A 25,098-nucleotide genomic window follows, 5' to 3' on the forward strand; every position below is an offset into this window, starting at 1 on the left:
GTGACAAGTTAAATAAGCTAGAACATTTTTACTTTTTCTCTATTGTTAATTTCATTGGGGGCAGATTTTCTAAAAGTAATGCTTATTGTGCGGGCAGGCCAAGGACCGAGTTTCAGTGACTCCTCTCCTGTCTATGACACTGCCCTTCATCATGAATATCTCCCCATGACTCTGCCTTGCATCAATCCACACTTTTCTTCCCTTGCCCCCAAATAGGATGAACACAGCATATATGTATATATATATTTCCCTTTCCCTCACAAGGTGTCCAGTTTAGTACTGTAGCTAGGGAAACATCATGCTGGTCTTGAGACGTTTCCAAAACATCTGGCAGGCTGATCTGCTTTTGGAAATCTGCAGAGAGTTTGTTCCAGGTAGTCGGGGTTGGTGGAGGAATGACTGTCAACTTGTAATGGATTTTGGAGGTGTTGGGCATCAGAAGAACAGTCTGTGGATTGAGTTTGAAGGGATATTTAGTCTTTGATATGTTGCAGTAATAGTTGGGGCATGAATGGAGTTGAGGCTGTTATAGAAAACTGATTTGAAGTGGCCACCAAGGTCATTTTGTGCTTAAGGTGGTGTGCATAATTTTTTTTAAATCTTCCATTTCAGGGAAACTTTGGAGAAGTATATTGTGGCCGCCTGGTGCCTGACAACACACCGGTGGCAGTGAAAACCTGCAGGGACTGTCTTCCACCAGAGATCAAGAACAAGTTCCTCATGGAAGCTAGGTGAGTCAAAGGTCAACAGTGGGTGTCACTGTAGCCAGTGCTAAGCGTGGCAAGGTGCAGCACACCTCCTCCCTGGAGGTGGGAGCATGGTCGTCAGAAGTGGAGGGCAGAAAGGGTACTACGTCACAGGCCTGCATTTTTTAATGGTCCACACACATACATCAAAATTATACCTTTTGAGGTGGCCATACCACAAGATGGCAGCTGCTGCTGGAGCCGCTCTGTTTTCTCTTTTCCTGGGTACTTCAGGTTTTAATGACCAGGTCTCTTTCCCTGAGGATACTTTTTTATGACCTAGGGTCCGCAAAAACTCTGACAAGTGGAAAATGTAATCTAATGATGATGTGTAGGTCGTTCTTTGGGTCCCTCTTCCACTGCTTTCTGGAATCATGCCCCAGAGGATTACACTTTTGATCTTTGATAAAATTGTGCACAATCCATATGTTAATTTCAATACTTGGGTCCCTCTTTGACTGCTTTCTGGAATCATGCCCCGGCGGATCACATTTTTGTTCTGTGATACAATGTTATACAATCCATATGTTAATTTCAATCAATATGTTTGCAGACACGTTCTCATCACACAAATATCCCTATAGAGGCCACTCATGGCTGTTCATTGGTGCTTTTGGTGCCACTGGCGAGATTTAGCCTTTTCCAGGGACTACTATATAATTTTGTTTACTGCAATGTGATGCACCTTCCTTTAGATTGTGCTAGGTCTCTTTCTGCTTGTACCTTGTGTTAAAAGGAAACACTTGTCACTTGTGGTGCTTTACTCGTACTTTCAATTTATTATTCATGTGGTATGAATGTTGTTGCAAACTGCATGAACATTGCTCCAAACTGAACATGTCTATATGTGTTTCAGTATCCCCTGTTTGGATCAAAATCAGCCATCTTTATTTCCAGAATACCCCAATTTCATTGTTTTCCTTTGATTTTAGTTCCTCTCTACAGGACTGAAATCATGCAATTCCTAAAGATTTCTAACAGGAAGATAGTGATGGAACAGAAGGATATTCTCATTTTTTATTTCTAAGGGTAGTATTAATATAAATGTGTAAGCTGCACGTATGCTAACTTTATATTTTTATTCCACCTTAGGTTTTTAGCTGTTGACATTTTCTTTTTTCTTTTAATTAGTAGATCATAAAAGCCTGCCATTTATGTGAATGGACATTAGCAATATTTGAGATTGCTTTGGGGAAGCTAAATGAGAAACGTGTCAATATTTTTCAGTACTGGCATCCTGAATGACCACTGTAGCAATGCTCATAGCAAAAGAATACTGAAATGGAAGCATGAGTAAAGCATGACAAGTCACAATTATGTCCTCAGCAGATATCAAATCCCAAAGATTTGGACTCGGATGCCACAAAATGCTCAACAGTGCTATGGGAGCTTCCCCTACAAGGTCTGTACCTATCATATGCGAGAGGGACATGAGCAGAATTAGTCACATTTCAGGTGATTAGCTGTCTCACATCTTGCAGCTTGTCAGGCAAGTTCCCACTGTGCCCACAGGCTTGCCAGCCTGTGTTCTGCACCTCCAGGAAATGCTGCGTCCCCTCAATTCACAAATCATAGTTTGCCAATTTCTCCATCGGCCCACACTCTTCCAGAATATTAGGCAGTTTCAAACTGCTTTGCTTGTGTCCCTACAACACCTCGCTGTTTTTATTTATTGATCTTTTTGATTTTGATTGAAAATGTCTATTTTTAAATATCTCCATCTTAGCCTTAAATTGCAGCCTTAACAGCAGAAGTGCAATTAACCAACCCAGTGGGACTCATCGTGTGAATTTCTGACTTGCTGCATCACAGGAATGAAAATCCCTCTCATTATTGAGACAGATCTAGGAACAAACTGGTCTGGGGTTCCTTGCTCCCATGTTCCATGTATTCTTATCTATGTGGCCCTAGCCTGGCAGTTTAGACTGGACTATTCCTATTGAGACATATAGTGGTCTCTGTCAGAAGTGGCACAGTGTGCAAAAAAAGAGGGACCGAATGCTGCTTGAACAATTGCAGTGGCTGTGACTTCTGCAAGCATTTAGGCCCTCATTATGACATTGGTGGTAAGTACCTCTTACCGCCATGCCGACTGCCACCAACATACCGCTGCCGCAGTGGATTACCACTACCCATATTATGACACACACATAGCAATCCGTCACTATACAGCCACACACACAAGTTTGCCAGCCCAAATGTCAGTGTGTAAACTGGCGGTAGCAAAACCCACAACTTTACGCCAACAGAACTAAGCCCACAACATTATGATCCACGAATCACAGTGGCGGACATTCAATGGCGGTAAACCATTGGTACTACATACCTCCGCGCTCAAAATACACACACACATACAAAACAACACTACATTAGCCAATTCAAATAACACACACTTGACACCCATACACACATCACACCCACACACCCACACCACTATAAAACACACACACACATTACCCACAACCCTTTACAACTAAAAACAAGTGTCACAAGAGAGATAGCAAGACCACAGACAAGACCACAGACAAGATCACTGCCATACACCACCATCACCTATACACCATCCACGAACCTTACATCACACATCCCAACACATCACCCCACACACCCTCACCCACACCACTCACACTACACCCATGGCACCACAATGACACCCCAGGTTTTCTGAGGAAGAGCTAAGGGTCGTGGTGGAGGAAATCATCCGGGTAGAGCCACAACTATTCGGATCACAGGTGCAGCAGACATCCATTGCTGGGAAGATGGAGCTATGGCAGAGAATCGTGAACAGGGTCAATGCCGTGGGACAGCACCCAAGAACAAGGGATAACATCAGCAAGAGGTGGAACGACCTACGGGGGAAGGTGCGTTCCGTGGCAGCAAGACACCAAATTGCTGTACAGAGGACTGGCGGTGGACCCCACCTCTTCCCCCACAACTAACAACATGAGAGGAGCAAGTCTTGGCAATCATGCATCCTGAGGGCTTGGCAGGATTAGGAGGAGGACTGGGCTCTGGTAAGTCAACTCTTTACTACTTTCACCCCCCTTCCTGCATTCCATCACATACCCACACCCTTACCCTCACTCCCATCACTCCACCACCTCCCACACACCCCACCATCACAACCCACTCAACCCAAGACCAAGCCCTGCATGCAACACCAATGCATGGACACCACTCACAGATCTGCATGAACACCTATCACTAAAGCATGCACACTACAGGGAAACAGCAAGCACACCAAATAGCTACTCACACAAGGCAATAACAAACATAGAGGGCAACACACCCATGCACAAGATGTCACACGCAGAAACAATAACACTGCATTTACATCCCCACAGGTCCCCCAGCCAACGTCACCGGAGAGGAGGTGCCAGCAACATCCAGTCCCCCCCAGAAGAGGCCCATAGTGATGACAGCAGCTCTGGACACCTGGATCTGGATGACCAACCTGGCCCATCAGGGATCTCTGGACAGTCGGTAACCCTGGCACAGTCCCAAACCACCACAGAGCCTCCCTCGCAGGAAACACCAGCACAGTTCCCACCCAGCGGGCCCATACCTCTGTCCCCAGGACACGTCAATCAGCAGTGTGTCCACCACTACAGGAACCCCAGGCCACCCCACAAACACAGGACGATCAGGGACCTGGGGTCGGTGGTAGTGGGCACACGGTTCAGGGGACAGAGGCACAGGACAAGAGGGAAGCTGGGAGGACTGCTGTGCGACAGCGGGAGGACAGGCCCGGGGAACCGACTCTCTAGGAGGCACTCAGCAAGATCCTGGGAGCATACCACCATTCCCAGGAGATGATAGGACAGATACTGGACAAGATGCAAGAGGACCAGCAGCTGCCGGAGAGACAATACCTGGGGATCAGGGAGGACTTGAAGGACATCAACACCACTCTGGTCACCATTGCAGGGGTGCTGGCAGACATGGCCAACACTATGAAGGAGGCAGTGGCACAACAGCGGGCCCCTATCACTAGCCACACCGATGAACAGCCCTCCACCTCCGCAGCCGCTAGTGGACAGGAGGCCGCACCACTGAACAGGCCACCAGCACCTCTCCCCCTGCAGAAGGAGAACCACCATGCAAACGGTCCCTGCGATCCAGGCAGAAGCCAGAGAACATTGCCAAGAACTCTGCCAGGAAATAAGACTCTCCTGATTGTCACCCTTGTGTCCCACTCTGTCACCCTGTCCACCTTGAACTGCCATTGCTCCCCTTCCTATGTCCTCTTGGACACTGCACCTGTGATACAAATAGACTGGACTCTATCCTGGACTTTCCTCCATCATCACCCCAGCCCATTGCACATCCTCCACTACTTATTAGCACTGAAATAAACACCATAAAAAAAAATGCAAGAATGGAGTCTGTCAAATGATTTAACTATGCATTTGTTTAACAAGCTTTAAACACTGCAATACAACTGTACAGTAATGTTTACATAGGAATGACCTGTATTTGGCTGCAGTCAACACACCAGGAGCGATAGTGGGGCACAAATATCTGCAAATAGAGATGCCAAAGGGTACAGTAAGTGTCCATAGAAGTGGGAAAATCAGCCTGCCAGTGACAATGTCAAACACAAAACTGTCAATTAAAAGTGAAGTTACCTTGTCCTACCTGTGTGTCTTTGGAAGTATTGTTGTATTATTGCACTTCTGTTGTCCTCATCCTCATCCTCTGCCTCATCATTTTCACTGTCCACAGGGTCCACTGCTTCCACACGCCCATCTCCAGCCTCATCCTCCTGCAGAAAAGGCACCTGGCGACGTAAGGCAAGGTTGTGCAACATACAGCATGCCACGATGATCTGGCAGACCTTCTTGGGTGGGTAGTATAGGGATCCACCTGTTAGATGGAGGCAACAAAACCTGGCCTTCAGGAGGCCGAATGTCCTCTATATGATTCTTCTTGTTTGCCCATGTGCCTCATTGTAACGTTCCTCTGCCCTTGTCCTGGGATTCCTCACAGGGGTCAGTAGCCATGAGAGGTTGGGGTAACCAGAGTCACCTGCAAATATTGAGGGACAACTGTTAGCCACACACTAACTCTTAGGGCCCACCCCATACCCATAGACCAACATCCTCTGGGTGGGAACCAGGGCTCACCTATTAGCTACACCTGGTGCCTCTGGAGTTGAGCCATCACATATGGGATGCTGCTATTCCTCAGGATAAAGGCATCATGCACAGACCCAGGATACTTTGCATTGACATGGGAGATGTACTGGTCCGCCAGGCATATTATCTGCATATTCATGGAGTGAAAGCTCTTTCAATTTCTGAACACCTGTTCATTTCTCCAGGGGGGGGGGGGACAAATGCAATATGTGTACCATCAATAGCCCCAATAATGTTGTCGATATGTCCCATTGCATAGAAATCAGTTTTCACTGTGGCCAAATCCTCCACCTGGGGGAAAACGATGTAGCTGCGCATATGTTTAATCAGGGCAGACAACACTCTGGTCAGCAAGTTTGAGAACATTGGGTGTAACATTCCTGCTGCCAAGGCCACTGTCACTTGGAAGGAGCCAGTTGCCAAGAAATGGAGCACAGATAGAACTTACACAAGAGGGGGGATCCCAGTGGACTGACGGATAGCTGAGATCAGGTCTGGCTCCAATTTGGCACACAGCTCTTGGATTGTTGCCTTATCAAGTCTGTAGGTGAGGATAATGTGTCTGTCCTCCATTGTTGCCAAGTTCACCAGGGGCCTGTACATGAGGGCATGTCTCCATCTCCTATTCATCCTCAGGGGTTGTAATCTAGGGGGCAAAACGATGAGCATCTGGTCAGTTTTCAACATTTCCTCAATGTACAATGCTTTGCATGTTGAGACCGAACCAAAATGTTGATGTTTAGTCCCAAAATGTGCTTATGTCTGCTGTGACGCAATTAGGTACCATGGCCTGCCCCCCCTGAAATGGCGGATGCCTGTCCTGTGTGCAGGGACAGGACGGAATGAGGTAATGCCACTGACGTTTGCGCCGTTGCAGGAGGCGGTCGAGTACCGCCGTACAACTCCTCATTGGTTATCATTGGGCCCTTTGGGTTACAGTAGCCAATGGTGATGTACGCCAGCAGTGACAGTACGCACCGCCGCGGACGTGACTGCCATTTTCTATCTGTTCACTCACTTGCTACCTGACCTTCAACAGGAGAGGACCTACACTGCAAGTGCTGCTGTGACCTGTGTCTGGAAGCGACCATGTCTCGAGTCACTGGGGAAAGGGCCCCTGCCTTCACCACTGCGGAGTTGGAGAGACTGGTGGATGGGGTCCTACCCCATTACCAATTGCTTTATGGGTCTCCAGACCAACAGGTGAGTACACTGTGTGCACGATGCTTGGGGCATGAAAGCATGGAGTGCTGTGTGTGAAGGACTCGTGTAAGGGGGGGTGGTTGAGGGGTCCTGGGCAGCATGCTGCATGTATGGTGGGCTATGTATGTGCGTAAGGGGATGGGAGGGATATGGTGGGACATGAGTGTAACAGGCCGGACAGTATGACTGATACCTTTTTCTATTTTTATTTTTCTGCAGGTCAGCGCCCATCAGAAAAAGGGTATATGGCGTGCCATCACCAAGGACGTGCGGACCCTTGGGGTCTACGGCAGGCGGAGCACCCACTGTCGCAAACGGTGGGAGGACCTGAGACGCTAGGCAAGGAAGACGGCAGAGGCCCAGCTGGGGAAGGCCTCCCAGTGAGGAAGGGGTGCCCGTGGAACCCTGACCCCCCTTATGTTCCGCATACTGGCGGTGGCCTATCCGGAGCTGGATGGGCGCTTGAGGCCATCACAGCAGCCATAAGGGGGTGAGTACAGTTCCCAATATACTACTTGCACGTGGAGGGGTGGTCTCTGGGTGGGGGATGTGCACCTTTGGGTGCCACTAGGCCAGGCGCGGACATTGCAGGGTAGGTTCCATGTTGGGCAGGGGCTGATGCACTCTACCCCCAAACATGCTAGTGGGCATCCACTACTGGGCAGGGATCTGTGGGTCTCAGGTATGCTGCAACTGGCGTTCGGTATTACTGTTCATGGCCTGGTGACTAGCATAGTGACTGGTAGTGCGTCGCCTAATGCGTAGGGCTGTCCCCTGTGAGTTGTGCATGCCAACGGTGGTGTTGTTGCTGGCATTGACCAAGTGTATCCTCTGTCTCTTCCCCCCCTTTTTGTTTTGTCACCCTGTCCTTTTGTGCATTAGCGTCATCTGGCAGAGGAGCAGAGGCACCAGCAACGGAGGAAGCTGCATCCCACAGGGCCCAAGAGGCTGAATCCACAGACGGTGAGGGCACCAGTGGTACGGAGTGCGAGAGAAGCACCACGTCGGAGACTGGGGGGTACAGTTCTGAAAGTGATACCTCCTCCGATGGAAGGTCCCTGGTGGTGGTGGACAGCCGCCACCCCCTGTACCAGCACCGCCCTCCCAGCAGCCCCTCAGTGAGTTTCCCGTGCCCGCTGACCATGGAGGGTGGGCCTCTCCTTTGCCCCAGGCACCTCAGGCCCTGCCCCAATTAGCCCTGCTGCCCTGAGTGAGGAGGCTATTGACCTCCAGTGATTCATCTCTGTTGGGCAGCCAACCATAGTGAATGCCATCCAGGGGCTGACAGGGCATTTGCAACATACAAATGCATTCCTGGAGTGCATTCATTCACTCTGGTGTGGCGTCCCAACATAGATCATTCCAGGCTCTGGCCTCCTCCTTAATAGCAGCCATTGTCCCTGCCTCTAGCCTCCCCCCTCCAATTTCCTCTACCCAGACCCATTCCCCTGAAACCCAACCTATCCCAAGCACACATTTAGACCAGCATGCACCCAGGACAACACACAGGAGTGGTTCAGGCAAAGAAGCACCACACATCATCCCACAGGCACTCAAACAAACACCACCCAGAAGCAGACATAACAACATCCACTGCCTCCACTTTGTCCCCCTCCTCCTCGTCATCCACCTCTCTCCCAGTAGTGTCTACACTCATACCTGCATGGACTACATCCTCATCCACTACATCCATCACGCCTATCAGTACATGCCCCTCACTGGCAGTCAACACCCCCACATCCATGCACATTTCACCTGTGTCCTCTCCTACTCTGTCTGTGCCCCCTCCTCCCAAAGTACCCAAACGCAAACACTCAGACACCCAACAGCCACCCACCTCACAACAGCATCCAGCCCATGCACCTGCACCCAAACACAGCAGACAGACACCTCCTACAACCACTCCCTCTTCCTCCACTCCCAAACCTTCACCCTCTTCCCGCCCCAGTGTCCCTAAGAAGCTTTTCCTCTCCACCCTTGACCTCTTCCCTACCCTTCCCGCCCGTCATTCACTTCGGGCCAGGGTGGGCAGAACCCAGGCCAGCACCTCAGCCCCCCAGTCCACGGCGACTGTAGTTTCGGCAGCTACTGCAGTTGTGAGAGGCTCCAGGGAGACACCCATCAGCACTGGCAGTGTGCCTGTACCAGTTGCCAAGGGCAAGGAGGCACCACCAGCTGCCAAGGGCAAGAAGGCACCACCAGCTGCCAAGGGGAAGGAGGCAACACCATCTGCCAAGGGCAAGGGCAAAGGGAGGAGGGACAGGAGGCCTGGTGCTGTGACAGGATCTGTACCCTCACCACCAACCATGGCGCTTCAGCCGTCTGAGGCTGCAAGGGAAGGGCTGGAGCCTCCCCCCACCACTGGCAGCACTGCCACCAGCACCGCCACTTGCACCGCCACCAGCACCACTGGCAGCAGCCCCAGTGGGCAGCTGTCCGAGGCTGCAAGGGAAGGGCTGGAGCCTCCCCTCACCACTGGCAGCACAGCCACCAGCACCGCCACCTGCACCGCCACATGCACCGCCACCAGCACCACTGGCAGCAGCAGCCGCAGTGAGCAGCCATCCGAGGCTGCAGGGTAAGGGCTGGAGCCTCCCCCCACCACTGACAGCACCGACACCAGCACCGGCACTGCCACCACTGTGCAGCAGTCGCCACCAAGGGATGGACTGTTGTCCTGCCTCCATGGAGTGTTATGCATCCAGCCCAATGCAAATCTTGTGGGCATGACACACAGGTGAGAGACTCTGACCTTGCACTCCCCAAGTGCTGCATCACAGGGCACAAAGCCTCCTCCAGAACCAGTGGAAGAAGGCATCCATTCACCCCCTCTTTGCCAGGATGAAGCACACTGGGCACAAGACCCCCTCCAGAACCAGTGGAAGAAGGCATCTACTAGAGATTGTGGCCTTGCACTTCCCAGGACCAAGCAGTGGGCAAACCACCCACTTGAGAGACTGTGGCCTTGCACTCCCCAGGACCAAGCAGTGGGCAAACCACCCACTTGAGAGACTGTGGCCTTGCACTCCCCGGGACCAAGCAGTTGTCAAACCACCCACTTTGGAGACTGTGGCTTTGCACTCCGTAGGACATCACAGAGGGCATGTAGCCCCCTCCAGGACCTGTGGCGTTGTACCATCTTCCGGCTGAGGTGCCCCCCTCATTCCCCTTCCCCATGAGGTGCCTGTGTATTTCCGACCTGATGCCCCAGCAGTGTTCTCTCCGTGTTGAGGCAGGAGTCAAGTGGGGCCTTGGCCCATGTGATATGGCCCTGTGGCCCACGGACATTATGGACTGGGCAGTGTCTCTCCATTTGTATATATGTAAATACTGTTTTGATATTTGAGGACGTATTTCTAGTATTTTATCTTATTACACTCACATTAATCTATTCCTTTTGTCCTTGCATTATTCCTGAGGGGTACGGGGTGGATATGTAAAGTTGTTGCTTCTGATGGATACAACTACCTGTGGATTCCTCACCTAATGAATTCTCCCTATGCGTAGCATTCGACGGAATCTTCTCTCTAGCTCTGCATGTCTGCGAGGACGTCACAATTGCCCGACTCCACGCAGCTCCGCCTGACGTCATCGTGGCAATAAGAGGCCCTCGCCGTCGTGCTGATGTCAGTTCCCTTTTTTCCGTACCTTCGATAACGGTTACTTTTCTAGCTACCTGTATTGTTCACTCTTCGGAAGGGATACTTTGTGTTTTTGTCGACATGTCGGCTCCGAAGAAGTCAGGTTTTAAACCCTGCAGAGAATGTGGAGGTCGGATGCTGGTGACTGATCCCCACAACGACTGCCTTTGGTGCCTGAGTTCGGATCATGACGTCCAGGAATGTGGTTCATGCCAAAAGATGAATCCGAAAGCCTTGAAGGAACGCAAGGCTAAGCTGTTCTTAGCCAAGTCGAAGAAAGAGAGAAAGCGGCACCATGGATCGTCTTCGGGGAAGTCGAGTCATAAGAAACGCCGTCATCGTGACTCTAGGCGTCGGTCCAGAAGCCGGTTGGAGTCGAGGTCTCCGTCGACTCGATGCCGTAAGTCTTTGGAAGTCAGCCCGATGGTGTCTCCACAACCAGTGACTCCGCCGACGTCCCCGGCGCCGTCAGTCTTTGAGGTTGTGGAGCCACAAAGTCAGCAGGCTTCTCCGGCGCATCCAGGCACTCAGGAGTCAAGTCCGGCGCTGGCCCCGGCTCCTCAGGGCTATCCTACGTTTCCGGCTCCAGGGACGGATCCGGCGGCATTTCTAAATGCCATGTTTGCCATATTCCAGAATATGGCTCTGGGAGGTTGTGCGCCGGCTGGCCCCACTGGTCCCCTGGCATTCAATCTAGGCGTTCCGGCTCCGTACAGGCCAATGCTGTTTATGCCGTTCTGTCCGGCAGACGATTCTAACCAGGTGCCGATGGCGGCAGCGCAGCCGTCAACGTCGAGAGAGAGACCTTCTACGTCGTTGTCGGATGAGATGGAGCCTCGACGCCGGATGGCGTCGTCGGTTGCAGGGCCTTTATCCATGGCGCCGATGGATCCATCTGCGGCGTCGGGAGGATCCGGAGATCCTGTCATGACGCCTTCTCGCCGCCATTCATGTCGATGCCGGGGTTGGAGGCCAAGTTGAGATCCAGAAGGAAGGCCCTCAGGTTGCTGGAGGAGAGGGAATACCAGCAGCAAATCCTTGAGGAGGGGGAGATTGCTTATCCCCAAAGTGAGTTTCCAGGATTGGATATGGCCAGTGGACTTGATACTTCCCCAGAATGGGATCTGGCCTCTCCAGGGGTGTATACAGAGGAGGCAGCCACCTTTCAAGGTAGTGTCTCCGTTTCACTTGGGACAATCCATCACTCTCTCGACATTCTACCCTCCTCTGCATCCATCTAAGGAGGAGGAGAGACTCCATCGTCTGGACCCCAGGAGGGCTCTCAGTTTTTACATTGACAGGATGAGAGAGTTCCGCTTGGATGACCAACTCTTTATTGGATACATGGGGAAGAGGAAGGGGAAGGCCGTCCACAAGCAAACACTATCCAGGTGGGTCGTTCTTTGTATTAGAATATGTTATTCATTGGCGAAGAAGGATCCTCCTGAGGGGATCAGGGCCCATTCCACCAGGGCCAAGTCGACCTCATCGGCCCTGGCCAGAGGTGTTGCGGTGGCGGACATTTGTAAGGCTGCGACTTGGTCTTCCCTCCACACCTTTGTAAAGCATTATTGCCTGGATTCGGAGGTGAGGAGGGATGGCCATTTTGCGCAGTCTGTGCTGCAGAAGTTCCTGGTGTGACCAGACAGACACCCTCCTCCAAGGTGGTACTGCTTTGGGACTCCATTCACTTGGTGAGGAATCCACAGCTAGTTGTATCCATCAGAAGAGCAAGTTACTTACATTCGGTAATGCTTTTTCTGGTGGATACACTAGCTACCTGTTGATTCCTCACGGTCCCTCCCGCCTCCCCCTTGTCTGTCTGGTCATACCGAGATCGCCTTGGGTGTGCATTTGTATGTTTTAATTTTGTATATTTGTACATATATACATACATATATAGTTGCATTTCTGTTTATTTGCAAGTTCTTAAATTTGTTCATGATGGTGTAGAACTTTTTGCGTTTTCTATAAAGGGTTATTGGATATGATCATGAAGTGTTTGGATTATCATTGTTTTTCTATTCGTCTCAAAGACACGTCAAAAATGGCTTAAACTGATGTCAGCACGCTGGCGAAGGCCTCATGGCCACGATGACGTCAGGCGGAGCCACGTGGAGTCGGGCAATTGTGACGTCCTCGCCGACGTGCAGAGCTAGAGAGACGTTTCCCTCGAATGCTATGCATGGGGAGAATTCATTATGTGAGGAATCCACAGGTAGCTAGTGTATCCACCAGAAAAAGTGTTACCGAAGGTAAGTAACTTGCTTATCTGGTTGTGTGTATGGTGTTGGGGGTGTTGCATGTGTGTGTCACTCTCTTTTTCTTCCCCACTCCCCTGTGTGCTAGGTGGCAGTACTCACTGTGGTTATCATCGCCGGCGTTGGTATTCCTGGTGTTGGAGGAGGTAGACCAGCATGGGGAAGATCTGCAGTTCGGGCTCCATGGTGTTGTGGTTCTACCTTGAGTGTCCAGGGGTGAGTCCTTTGCCTTCTGTGTACTGTTTCTGCAGTGCTTTTGATGTCGTTGGTACTGCCCCGGAAAAGGTGGCAGATAGGCCAGTTGTAATACTGTGGGCAGTACATTGTCTTCCGCCTGGCTGTTGGCGGTTACCGCCGCGGTGCTTGTTGCTACTGCAGTGGCTGTCGGTGTGTTAAAGTGGCTGTCTGTGTGAGCGGTTTCCACCGCGGTTATAATTCAATTTTTTTTACCGCCGGCTTGTTGGCGGTATTACCGCAGCTTTATCACCGACCGCCAGGGTTGTAATGAGGGTCAATGTGTCCTTTGACAGACACCATTTGGAAAGGTTCAGCATCATAAGGGGCATCAGATTTTCTTTTGCACATCTGTCGAGCGATCACTAAATCTCCTTTTGTGAACAAGATGTCTGTCCATGTTGCCTCTCGTCTGCATAAACTTTAATTTTCTGTTTGTTAACCAAGTCCCTGGTACAAATCATGTTTTCACTTTTATCTCTTTCGGTGGTCCTTTGAGGTAACTTGGTTGTCATTGCTCTCTCGAACATCAAAGTCGCAGGACTTTCACCTGTGGTCGACTGGGTAGTTGAATGATAAACTTGCAGTTTCAAAAGGAGCTTTACAAGAGTTGCACGCTGCACTGCTTTCTTCAGTGTAATCTTAAAACACTCAACCGTGGGTTGTGGCCATAAAGGTGTGATTTTGTGATGATTTATGTTCAGCTGCTCCAGAAATTCTTTAAATTCTTTACTGTGGAAGGGTGGACCTGGAAGGGTGAACCATTGTCAGACTTTACAATTACTGGTATTCCACATGTCGCAAAGATGCCATCATATCTTTTGACTATTTGTTCATGAGTCATGGATTAAAGAAATTCAACCAAAAGAAAGACATGAGTATTCATCTATAATCACTATAAAACAATGCCCATTATCGAGGGGACAAAGGAAATTGATGGCTGTTCTCTCTCAGGCATGTTTGGGAAGTTATGACATGTTCAGAGTATGTTGAGTAACCTTGGTTGACAAGCAATTTCATATGGGACAGGCCTTGGGTTCTTTTTCAACTCTTTTACCTAAGTATGGAAACCAATCTCGGTCTTGAAGAGCTCGCTTTGTTACAACAATACCACTATGTCCTTCGTGAGACACTTCAATCACTTTTTTGTCACAGACTCTCTGGAATCAGGATCCTCAACCCTTGTAGTATAATTCCTTTCTGAGTTATGGAAAATTCATCTTTGAAATATTTGTATTTTTGATATTCACCATCATTACTGAGAGGTTGAATGTGTTTGTACCATGACTGATGTGTAATTATGTTTTTTAACTTCAGCAGGTCACTATCATGACTCACAGCAGTGACAATCTGAGCTAATGATACAGCAACTGGTGTGCTTGACTTGACAATGAAATTAATGTAGACCTTAGCCTTCTTGGATGGTGTGCCATGACCATGTATAGGCACTCTCAAAAAGTAGCCAGCAGGACTCTCATCCTTTCCTGGATGATGCACAATTCATACTCTTGCAATCTTATTCCCCATCATTCAGTGCGAGGAGGCATCTTGGCTTTTGGATTGCCAAAGATGGTCAGCAAAGCTTGATGGTCAGTCTCCAGTGTAAAAGGCTTTGCATACAGGAATACATGGGGATATTCACAATCCCATATCACAGCCAAGCGTTCTTTCTCAGGCTGTGAGTAAGCATGTTCTATTTGAGACAAACTTCTACTCGCATAGGCTACAATATGGCGTCAAGCATTTGGTCATCCAGTATGCTGTGCAAGGATAGCGCCTAACCCAACTGGGCTGAAATTGTCCACAACATCTCTATGAAGCTTTGGATTAAAATACACCATTTCCGTAGCATTTTCAATAGTGTGTTTGATACTCTTGAAACTTTTCTCACATTCTTGCGACTATTGGAAAAGAACAATTTTTTTGTCAACTCTCGTAATGGAGTACTAATGATGATGATAAAAGCGATTTGAATTGCTCACAGCTGCTCCAAGGAGTGCCCTGGTGCTAAGCACAGGTCATAGTGTAGTGAAAGATCACATAGACTATTCCTGCATGAAAAGCCAGGTTTTGAACACTGCAGCATTGTCCAGTGAGCAGAGTTCAAAAGGGAGCTCATTCCAAGCCGCTGGTCCTAGGTAGGCAATCAACCAACCCCCAGCTCTGGCTCAGTGAATTGTGAGTCTCAGCAAGCAGCCTTTTAGCAGACCACAGGTTTCTGGAAGGGGCATGGAAGCTGAAGCTTGTTCTGAATTAAACCGTGCCAGTCTGGTAAAGTGCCCCATGGACCAGCACTAGTGCCTTGAACATAATTCTTTTCCTGATAGACGGCCAGTGGAAAGTGCGTAGGAGTGGGGACATATGCATTCTAACTGGCAGATTCAAAAGACACCAAGCTGCCATATTCTGGACCACCTCTAGACTGTCCATCAGGCATTCAGGAAGACCAAGAAAGAGGGCATTACCATAATCCAATCTCAAGATTATTAGAGCCTGGATAACTGCTTAACAGTGAATGAAAGGAACTGCAAGAACTTTTTTAGTGAATGCAATATTCCAAAACTGGGGCCTACCACTGACTTAATTTGTGACTTAAAGAACAGACTGTTATCAAATTTGACCCCTAAGTTCTTAGCTGTGCCTGCATGTGGGCCTGGAGGGGGGGCATCTCTTGGCCAGAAATTCTGCCATGTTTCTGGGAGAGTATTACCAAAGAAAATAATTTCAGTTTTATCTGTGTTGCACTTGAGTTGGTGTATGGCAATCCAATGGAAAACCGAAGTAGGCTTTAATCGACAATCCAGAGATCTCCTCTCCCTTGCCACATGAAAACAGCAGCTGCGTGTCATCCACATAAGATATAACTTTTGCCCCCAAGGCTATATGGGCAAATGGAGTGAGATACACATTAAATAGTGTTGGGCTACTTTAAGGAGAAAGGAGGAATCCAAACCTGTTGACTTCTACCTGCAAGAAAGGAGGCAAGCCAGCTCAAGGCTTGACCTACTATGCTGATGGACTGAAGAAGCGCTAGTAATCTGGAGTGAGGGATCGTGCCAAAGGCAGGTGATAGATCTCACAAGATCAGCACTGCCTTTTCCCCGGCGTCTAAAGTGTCTTTGATGCATTCTGTTACCTCCATTAAAGCTGTCTCTGTACTAAAGTGGGGTCTAAAGCCGAAATGGCTAGGATGGAGCAGGTTGCTGGCTTCCAAATGTAAGGAGAGCTGCTGATTAACATGCTTTCCCAGTGCTTTATATAGGGCCGGTAGTAAAGAGATAGGCCTGTAATTAGACAGGACTCCCGGGTCCGCCAATGGTTTCTTTAACGGGGGCAGAATTTTAGTTGTTTCCAGGAGCAGGGTACCATAGCTGTTGCCAGTGATGCATAACCTTATTTGCCAGAGGGTTAATGGTGATAGCCCTTAAGACTAGCAAGTTGGGCGGGCACGAGTGTGATGAAGACCCTGATTTAAGGTTACGTAAGGCTGTCAGATCTCTATCCAAAGAAATAGGTTTGAAGCTAGTGAGTGTAGACTTACTTGAAGCGATAGTACTGGAATGCATAATCTCAAGTAAAATCCTCTTCTGGCAGGGAACCGGTGGACAGGCTGACTTGAATAATTAAGATCTTATTGTGAAAGCAGGTAGCTAACTGTTCATACCAGTCTATAGACAGATGATGGGATCTAGCGCTGTCAACTGGCGACATAGGCCCTCATAATGAACACGGCGGTGTTTACCGCCGTATTCATGCTGACGGTCATTTCACTGACCGCCAGCCCCCCTGGGACCCTGCCGGCCGCATAAAGAACATTCTGCTGGGCCGGCGGGCAGAAACATTGTTTCCGCCCGCCGGCCCAGCAGAATGCATGGCCGGGACATTGCCGGAACTCCACATGGAGCCGCCGACAATGCCTCTGTGCGGCTGCACCCGTCGCGCAGATCACTGGCCGTATATCGGGCAGTGACCTGTGCGATGGGGCCCCCAGAGGGTCCCCGGAGCACCCATTCCGCCAGCCTGCCGCCAGGGAAAGGCTGGGGCCAGTAGGGATCATTATCCGAGGGGCAGCAGCGCTGCCCTTTCGGATAATGATTCCTTCCACCGTCAGGCTGCCTGTCGGAGGCAGCCGTGCGGTGGAGGAGGCCCTCCATGCGTTCATTATATGGCAGTTCAGCCCACCATGCTGGTGGCAGTCTTTTTACCCGCCGCCGGCATCGCGGGTGAACCGCCCGGGTTCATAATGACCCCCATGAAGTTTATGTTTTGTCTTGTTGAGCTCACACTTGTCTACACTGAAAGTCAAACCTGCATCACTGAGTAATTGACATACTGGTGTGAGAACTCTATTGTGTTCCTTCTGTGTAGCTCCAAAAACTAATATGTTATCACTATATTTGAATGCATTCACAGCAGGCTGTATGATGTGTCAACGAACATCTTGGAAAAGTTCTGCAGCTGATGACACACCAAAACTAAGGGGTCATTACGACCCCGGCGGTCGGTGCAATAGTGGCGGTAGTACCGCCAACAGGCTGGCTGTACATACCACCACTATTATGACATTGCCAAACCGCCAAGTTAACACACCGACCGCCAAGGAGGTAACGAATGCCGGGCTGGAGACTACAGTCTCCAGCTGGGTGGCCGTCACTAGGCCGCCCAAGGCATTTTGACCCCGTCCACCGCCGTGGTTTCTGTACCACCATGGAAACCATGGCGGTAGGCACTATCAGTGCCACGGAATTTCTTCCCTGGCACTGATAGGGGTCTTCCCTGCCCCCTCCCCTTCCCCAGAGTCCTCCCCACTCTCCCCCTCCCCCTAACGACCCCCCCACATATACACACATACATGCACATACATACACACCCATACACACACGCATACACACATTCACCCACACATGCATACATTCATACACACTCACAGCAACACTCACGAACATACATCCAGGCACACACGCAATCACACGACACAACATGCACGTACACACACACTCATTCATGCACACATGCATTACACACGCATTCAAATACAGTCACACACACCCCCACACACAACACCCACCCACCCCCTCTCCTGTTGGAGAACCTGACTTACCTGCTTGCAGGGGGGCCTCTGGCAGGAGACGGGATGCGGCGCTGCTGCCAGCAGCAGTGTCTGCCAGCAAAACACCTCCAAGCCGTATCATGGGACATGATACGGTTGGCGGCGTTCTGCTAGCGTGGTGCTGCTGCTGGCAGCAGCGCCACCTTACCGGCATCCGCCGCCATGACCGTAGCCAGAATTCCACCAGCCGTCTGGCGGAATTCCGGCTACGGTCATAATGTGGTGGACGGTTGGTAGCCACAGCGACAGTATGTTGGCGGCCGTCACCGTGGCGGTAGGTGGCATTTGCTGCCGATCTTATAATGAGGGCCTAAGTTTTTTATATCTAAACAAACCAATATGTATAGAAAATGTCATAATGTACCTGCAGCTTTCTTCAAGTTCCAACTGTTGATAACCTTTAATCAAATAAAGTCGAGAAAAGACCTTGGCATTATTCAATTGTGTTATCATGTCAGCAGTGTGCGGCCCTGGATGTCGTTCGCATTTAATTGCTTTGTTTGCCCTGATGCATGTCAACGCATATGAGCTCACAGCCTCTTCACTGTCCTTGTGGGTCAGTACTACTACAGAAGAAACCCATGGTTTTGGACCAGTGGAATGCTCAATAATATCAGGCTTAAATAACAGTTCAAATTCTTTTTCAAAAGCTTATTGTAATTGAAAAGCAAATCGTCTATGTCTCTCAGCAATAGGGCAGACATCCTTGTTAACGTGCAGCTTTACTCTCAGAGGGCCTGATTTAGATTGTGGCAGAGGGGAATACTCCATCACAAATGTGACGGATAGCCCGTCCGCCGTGTTACCATCCCATTATATCCTATGGGGATCATAATACAGCAGATGGCATATCCGTCACATTTGTGACAAAGTATTCCATCCACCGAGATCTAAATCAGGACCATAGTCTTTAGCTTTCTTAAATCATGAAACAACAAAGGGCATTTACTTACTATTTCGTGATGAGCATTCAGGTTTAAATTCACAGAAATCAGTCCCATGTCAGCAGCCATGTTGAAACTGAACTAACAAGCACTTGCCGCTATACCTTTAAACACATAGATCAGTGCTTGTCCCTTCATTTTCTTATGTTTCACTGTTACTGTATATGAACCTTGACTCATCATGGGTATTGATGCAGCCCAAGTATATACTTTGATCTTCGACAGCGTAAGCCCTGATAATGGAGACAGTTAATTGTATTGCTCTACAATATTATGGTTATTGATGGACCACTGTTGATAATGAAAGGTATTGAACATTATTTTATTTTCAATGTAATCTTTGTACAGTGTTTGTATGATTTTATTGCTTTGGCATGTTGACTTTTCTTTGACTGGCATTTTCTTCACATGTGACTAGTCTGCCATGTACACATCGCTGCTTGGCCTTGTGGGCATGCTTCAAACGTTGCTTCTGGAACGTTCTGATGTCCATTTTTTCTTGGCGCTTTACACATCATCACAAAATGGTTCTCTTTACCACAGCCTTTGCATATCTGTCCACTGGCCGACACTTTCCTTTGTGTGGAAATGAAAATCCACATCTGAAACTTAACTTGTTTTTACATGTAGACATTAATTTGTGCCCTTCAGTCTTTTGTTTCGGATTACTTCTCCAGCCTCTGTGTCAGCAACTTGTTTCTCAGAAAGTTCCTCAGCTCTGGCAGCCATCAACACTCACTCTAGTCTAAGAGTTTCTCTCCGCATTCGTCATCCAAATGAATCAGACAAGAATCTATTGTTAACTCTAAGACGCATGGCTTCTTCATTGTTAGATTAATTGAACTTGCAGTGTCTTATGATTGCGTTGAGTCTTTCCACAAATGAATCAATTTTTTCACTAACTCATTGACGTTCTTGACTGAAAACGTATCGTTCATACTCAACGTTTGATACTGGATTGAACTTGAAATTCAATGCATTCCTTATCTAACAGTATGTGACTTAATCAGTTATCTGCATTTTCTTTATGAGTTCTTTCACACCACCATCATAAGATTTTTGAGATATTCGATAATCTTTCTGTTTTCAGAAATCTTCAAATGTCTCTATTCAGGCAGTCCATCCATCGCCAATATTTTGCTTTTTGGTGGTATCGGAAGGTAGTGTTGGTTTCAGGAACGCAACAGCATTGTAGACCAATGTGGAACTTGCAGATGTCAGGATCGGAGCTCTCCCTGGCCCCTCTGGCTGGAAACCAGGATCAGGTCCATTCATGTCCCTCCCCTGGCCCTGCGATGGGCTAGCCTCGGATCATCCTTGATGAGCTCCATTAGCAGAACGGCCTTCTGTTGAACTTCTGGCCACTGTAAATACGAACTGCTCCATAAACACAACCCAGGCACTTCTCTGGGTGCCACCGTCAACCATGATGTGATGACTCTGTCTACTTGGTTCAAGTAAGCAAGTGACACTTCTATATATTGCATTGATCTTATTACCAGTCTCCTTTTTCACACCTGGTTGAGCTAAACTTTGCAGTGCTATTTGGTATGTGATAATTGTCTTAAACTGCGCTTAGTAAACCTGGTTGGTTCAGCATTAGCGCTTCGTACAATGCATAACTTTATTTTGAATGGCAGTGCAGTACCTTTTTCTAGGATTTTGGTCATATCTTCTTGACAACGATGTGTAGACTTCTTATTAAAGCTTTCTTTCCATTCACATCCTTTGCACCTGCTGGAGCTGTTCTTTGACTCCACCACATATGCCAACCGTCGACTCTGCACTTCGATGAAGGCACACGTGGTACACATGAGCAGTATGCTTGGACCACAACAAACTCTCCAAGAGAGAACTTTCTTCTTCTGGTTAATTATCCCCTATCTCATCGCCTTGTAGCATCTTCCCCAGCCTGGGTGCCCCTGAATGATTAAGCCACACATGGAGCTATAAAAACACACCTTTATTCCTCTGCATGTACCTGTGAACTCCAACTTTCTAAACCAAGCTTTCATATCGTTCTCTTCTAGTGATTACATTACACTGATATAGACTCCGCTGGGAGTCAGAATGGTTCCATTCTAAATCATGCAAGATACTACACGCTGGAAGGCCTTGGACTGCTGTGCTTCACTGCCCTGAGAGAGTCAAGCGCTACAATGGGGAGCTTGGTTTCCAGTAAGAGAAAATTGGGGATCTATTTCTTGTGCAGGCCACACAATTAATTACCCAGTTTCCTATAGCGGTGCACTGGCTTCACATCTTCTAGTGGATGGACGAGTGACCACCTTCCTGCATACTGTGCGGGGATGCCATGTATCGTTCAGGTCTTACGTGTTGTAGGGGGTGTTATGCATTGCCATGGTTATTGGAGTGGTGTAATCTCCTTGTCTTTTTGTAACTCGGGTGAGATGTGTGTCCTGCTCCTGCAAATGGTAGTGAGTGTTGTGCATTGTCCTGTTCCTGATGTGGAAGTGAATGTGGGTTGTAGTATTTCACTTTCATCCTGCATGTTAAATACGTTATTATGTATTGCCCTGCTATTGCATGTTGGTGAGGTACTATGTGTTGCCCAAGTTCTGACTGTGGTAGTTAATGTAGTGTATTGCTGAGTCCTCCACATGTTAGTGAGGTATACTGCCCTGGACCTGCATGTGGTAGCAGGTGTGGGGTATTGCTCTGGTACTACCGCATGTGGATATTATAGTCTATGTAGAGAATACCTCTGGTTCTGGATATTGTAGAGGGCTATCTATTTTCCCCTAGGTCTGCTAGTTGGAGAGGGTTTGGTCAGTGGTCGTGTTGTGAGGCTTGTTCGGTATTACACTGGTCATACATGTTATAGGAGTATTGCGTATCACTCTTATCCTACACGGGGTACAGTTTGTGGTGTATTGCCCTGCTCCTACACATGGAAGCAGTTAGGTATATTGTCCTGGTCCGTTTGTGGTAAGAGGTATTGTGCATGTCACGGGTTCTACATATCATAAGGGGGTATTGTGGTTTTCCCTGGTCATTTATGTTGTAGGGGTGTTGTATATTTCCCTGGTCCTCGATGCTTTGGATGGTGTGCTGAATTATCTTTGTCCTTCAATCCTCTCTCGTTGCCATTGTGGTAATGAGTGCTAGCTTCATTCAGACAGGAACAGTCCAGTAAAACGGGGCATGTTTATTCATTTATTTAGAATATGAGTTACAAGTGACGGGGGATATTGTCCACCAGGAGCAGCATCCTTTCTCCTCAGGTTTCCAATCATTTCATCAACATCCGGTGCCCACACTCACACATACCTGACAACATTCCATCCACCATTCTCAGTGACATCACATCCCAGGATGAGCTTGCAAGGAAGGGCTGATATAAAAGTTTATGTGGACGAGGCAACTTGGGGACCAAATAATGGGGGTGGGGCAATATGGGATTTATTTCTACTGCATTTTGTGTTAAAGCACATTTCAAAAATTCTTGATGAATACTGAGAGGGAAGCTTATGTTTTATGTACTGTGCAGAAGGGAAGAATTAAGTTATCAGTCTTATAAACCTACTTGGCAGACGTAGGACTGTGCTGCAGCTGGACTGTGCCTGAAATTTGTTTTTTTTGGGACCACGCATTCAGACCAAATTCTTGAATTGAATGGTCTAGGTGTTTACATTTGGACTATGGTTTATCTGTCTGCTGAGTGTGCTTTATATGGGCGCAACATTCATCGCTAGCCACAGCTTCAGACAGTCTGAGATGCGCTCTAGAAATACGGAGGATGGAGCTATGTATGAGAGAGACTAAAAGAAAGTTTAGAATAGCTGTCAAAACTGGATGGAGTCATACACCAGGTCTCCTGAGAAGTCTTTGCTTTTGAAACGTACCCATTTTCCTATCATGTTAGATTTTGAGAGAGGTCACAAGTTCCACAGTTTTGACAGAATTCAATCCAACAGTACTCTTAAAATAAAGTGTCACTGTTGAAGCAGTAGACGTGTCCATTGATCAATAAGGTTATCAATGAACCACCAGGATCCCCCCTTTAGAAGCATTAATTAGTACCAGGGATTCACTGAAAAAGTACAGAAACTGAGTGATGGTTCCTTAATCACAAAAACTCGCCAGTTATAGTTCACAGCACAAACTATAACTGGAAGCACCTCCTTGTGCTGCGTCTCACATCACACACGACATAACTGATGACATCGCAAGGGACTTCATTGATGACTTCACTTATTAGATCACCATTAACGTCACTGATAATATCGCTATGTCTTGGGTTTTCGTTAACAATTAGCATACTCTGCATAAGAGGGCGGCACAAGTTTGCACCGTTAACCATAACTGTAAAAGATCCGCAGTTTGTTGCATTTAAGCCAGAACCATAACTATGTTTTTTCAGTGAATTTAATTATTTTTTAAGTCGTACCTAATTTCCAGGCCCCACTGCATAGCCTTCTGGCCAGGTCCTGCACCCATCCTGCCTACACCCGCAGCCAACTTCTGCCGCCAAAAACGCACAGTGGCGGTGTTAGCCTCAGGGCCAGTCCTCCAGCCAGGCCCTGTACCCATCAGAAAACAGGTGCAAAAGCTGCATGGCACAACCGATTCGAATTTTTATGTCCTTACGCTGATCTTTCATTTATTGGATGTGAAACTGAAAATTTGGTGTATATTTTTTTATCAGCAGATGCTTTATTTTTTACATTTTTGTAATATCACATTACGCTTACAAGCTGGCGAAGAAAACCTTTTGACATTTTTTGAGGTGGCGATCCACAAGTGAAGAGATAACTCTCTGGTTTCCTTCGCCCAAGCATATTATTTTTTGGGTATGCCGTGGGTCATGGTACGTTAGGAACAGGCATCTGGTAATCACAGAATACCTTCAGAGTCGACCTATATAAATGGATATACCCCGCAAAGGTAACATTCTGATTGGTTTATCCAGCTCCCAATGGTCCACATCAGGTGATAATTAAATTAGTTTAATTCAATAATGTTTCCTTTGGAGTAAGAGTCAGTAGTGCACCTGCTTAGCAAATAAGACCAGTTAAGTCCTAAGTTTGAACCCTGGGTCTTTATTAGAACTGTATTTGACTCTCTACTGACCCATGGTTGACTAGTGTCAAAATCATCATCATAGGGCATCACTCAGACAAACGTTAGGCACCACTTCCCCCCCTCCAACCCCGGGAACATAGTATGAGTCCAATCAAGACAGCCTATTTACCACTGTGATATGTGGGCCAGTTTTACCTAATCCTGCAGGCGAAATTGATGATGGTGCCACCACAAAATGGGAGTGTCTGCAGATGCCTTTGATTGTTGCTCATTTTGATGACAGGAGATTGACTTGTCTCACAACATATGCCTTCCCCTCAATACCTATTGCCACCCTGTTTCATTCTTAGGATCCTGCGGCAGTATGATCACCCCAACATTGTCAAACTGATTGGTGTCTGTGCTTGGAAGCAACCCATCTACATCATCATGGAGCTGGTTACAGGTTAGTGGGGGATGTGTTGTCCATGACTAAGGCCCTGTGGGAATAAAAGGTGAGTTGTCCAATATTTAAGGCACTGGATTGAGAAGCAGGTGAATATGAGTTCAAGTCATGTTTTGCTTAGTTACTCCTTGTGGGAAAATAGTATGATGCCTTGTTCTTGAATGCATTGGCTAAATTGCCAAAATGTTGATTTGTTAATCTAATGGTATTATAATTTCCCAAAATGTTTGTTGAGAAGAAACATGATAGGAAATTGGAAACACTTCCTCATTGGATAATAAAATGCTGTTTTGGTATAATTACATGGGCATACTACAATCTCAGGGTAAT

General features: G+C 48.0%; 1 protein-coding gene across 1 annotated transcript in view; it reads left to right on the forward strand.

The window, feature by feature from the left end:
- The window catches only part of LOC138267161 (tyrosine-protein kinase Fer-like), a 194,930-nt gene that overhangs the window by 95,771 nt on the left and 74,061 nt on the right, over nucleotides 1-25,098 (forward strand). Inside the window, exons 6-7 of the mRNA XM_069216011.1 lie at nucleotides 613-731; nucleotides 24,674-24,768. Coding sequence (XP_069072112.1) covers nucleotides 613-731; nucleotides 24,674-24,768 — 214 coding nt within the window. The remainder of the gene's footprint in view (nucleotides 1-612; nucleotides 732-24,673; nucleotides 24,769-25,098) is intronic.

The sequence above is a fragment of the Pleurodeles waltl genome, chromosome 12 (assembly GCF_031143425.1).
Source record: "Pleurodeles waltl isolate 20211129_DDA chromosome 12, aPleWal1.hap1.20221129, whole genome shotgun sequence".
Classification (NCBI taxonomy): Eukaryota; Metazoa; Chordata; class Amphibia; order Caudata; family Salamandridae; genus Pleurodeles; species Pleurodeles waltl.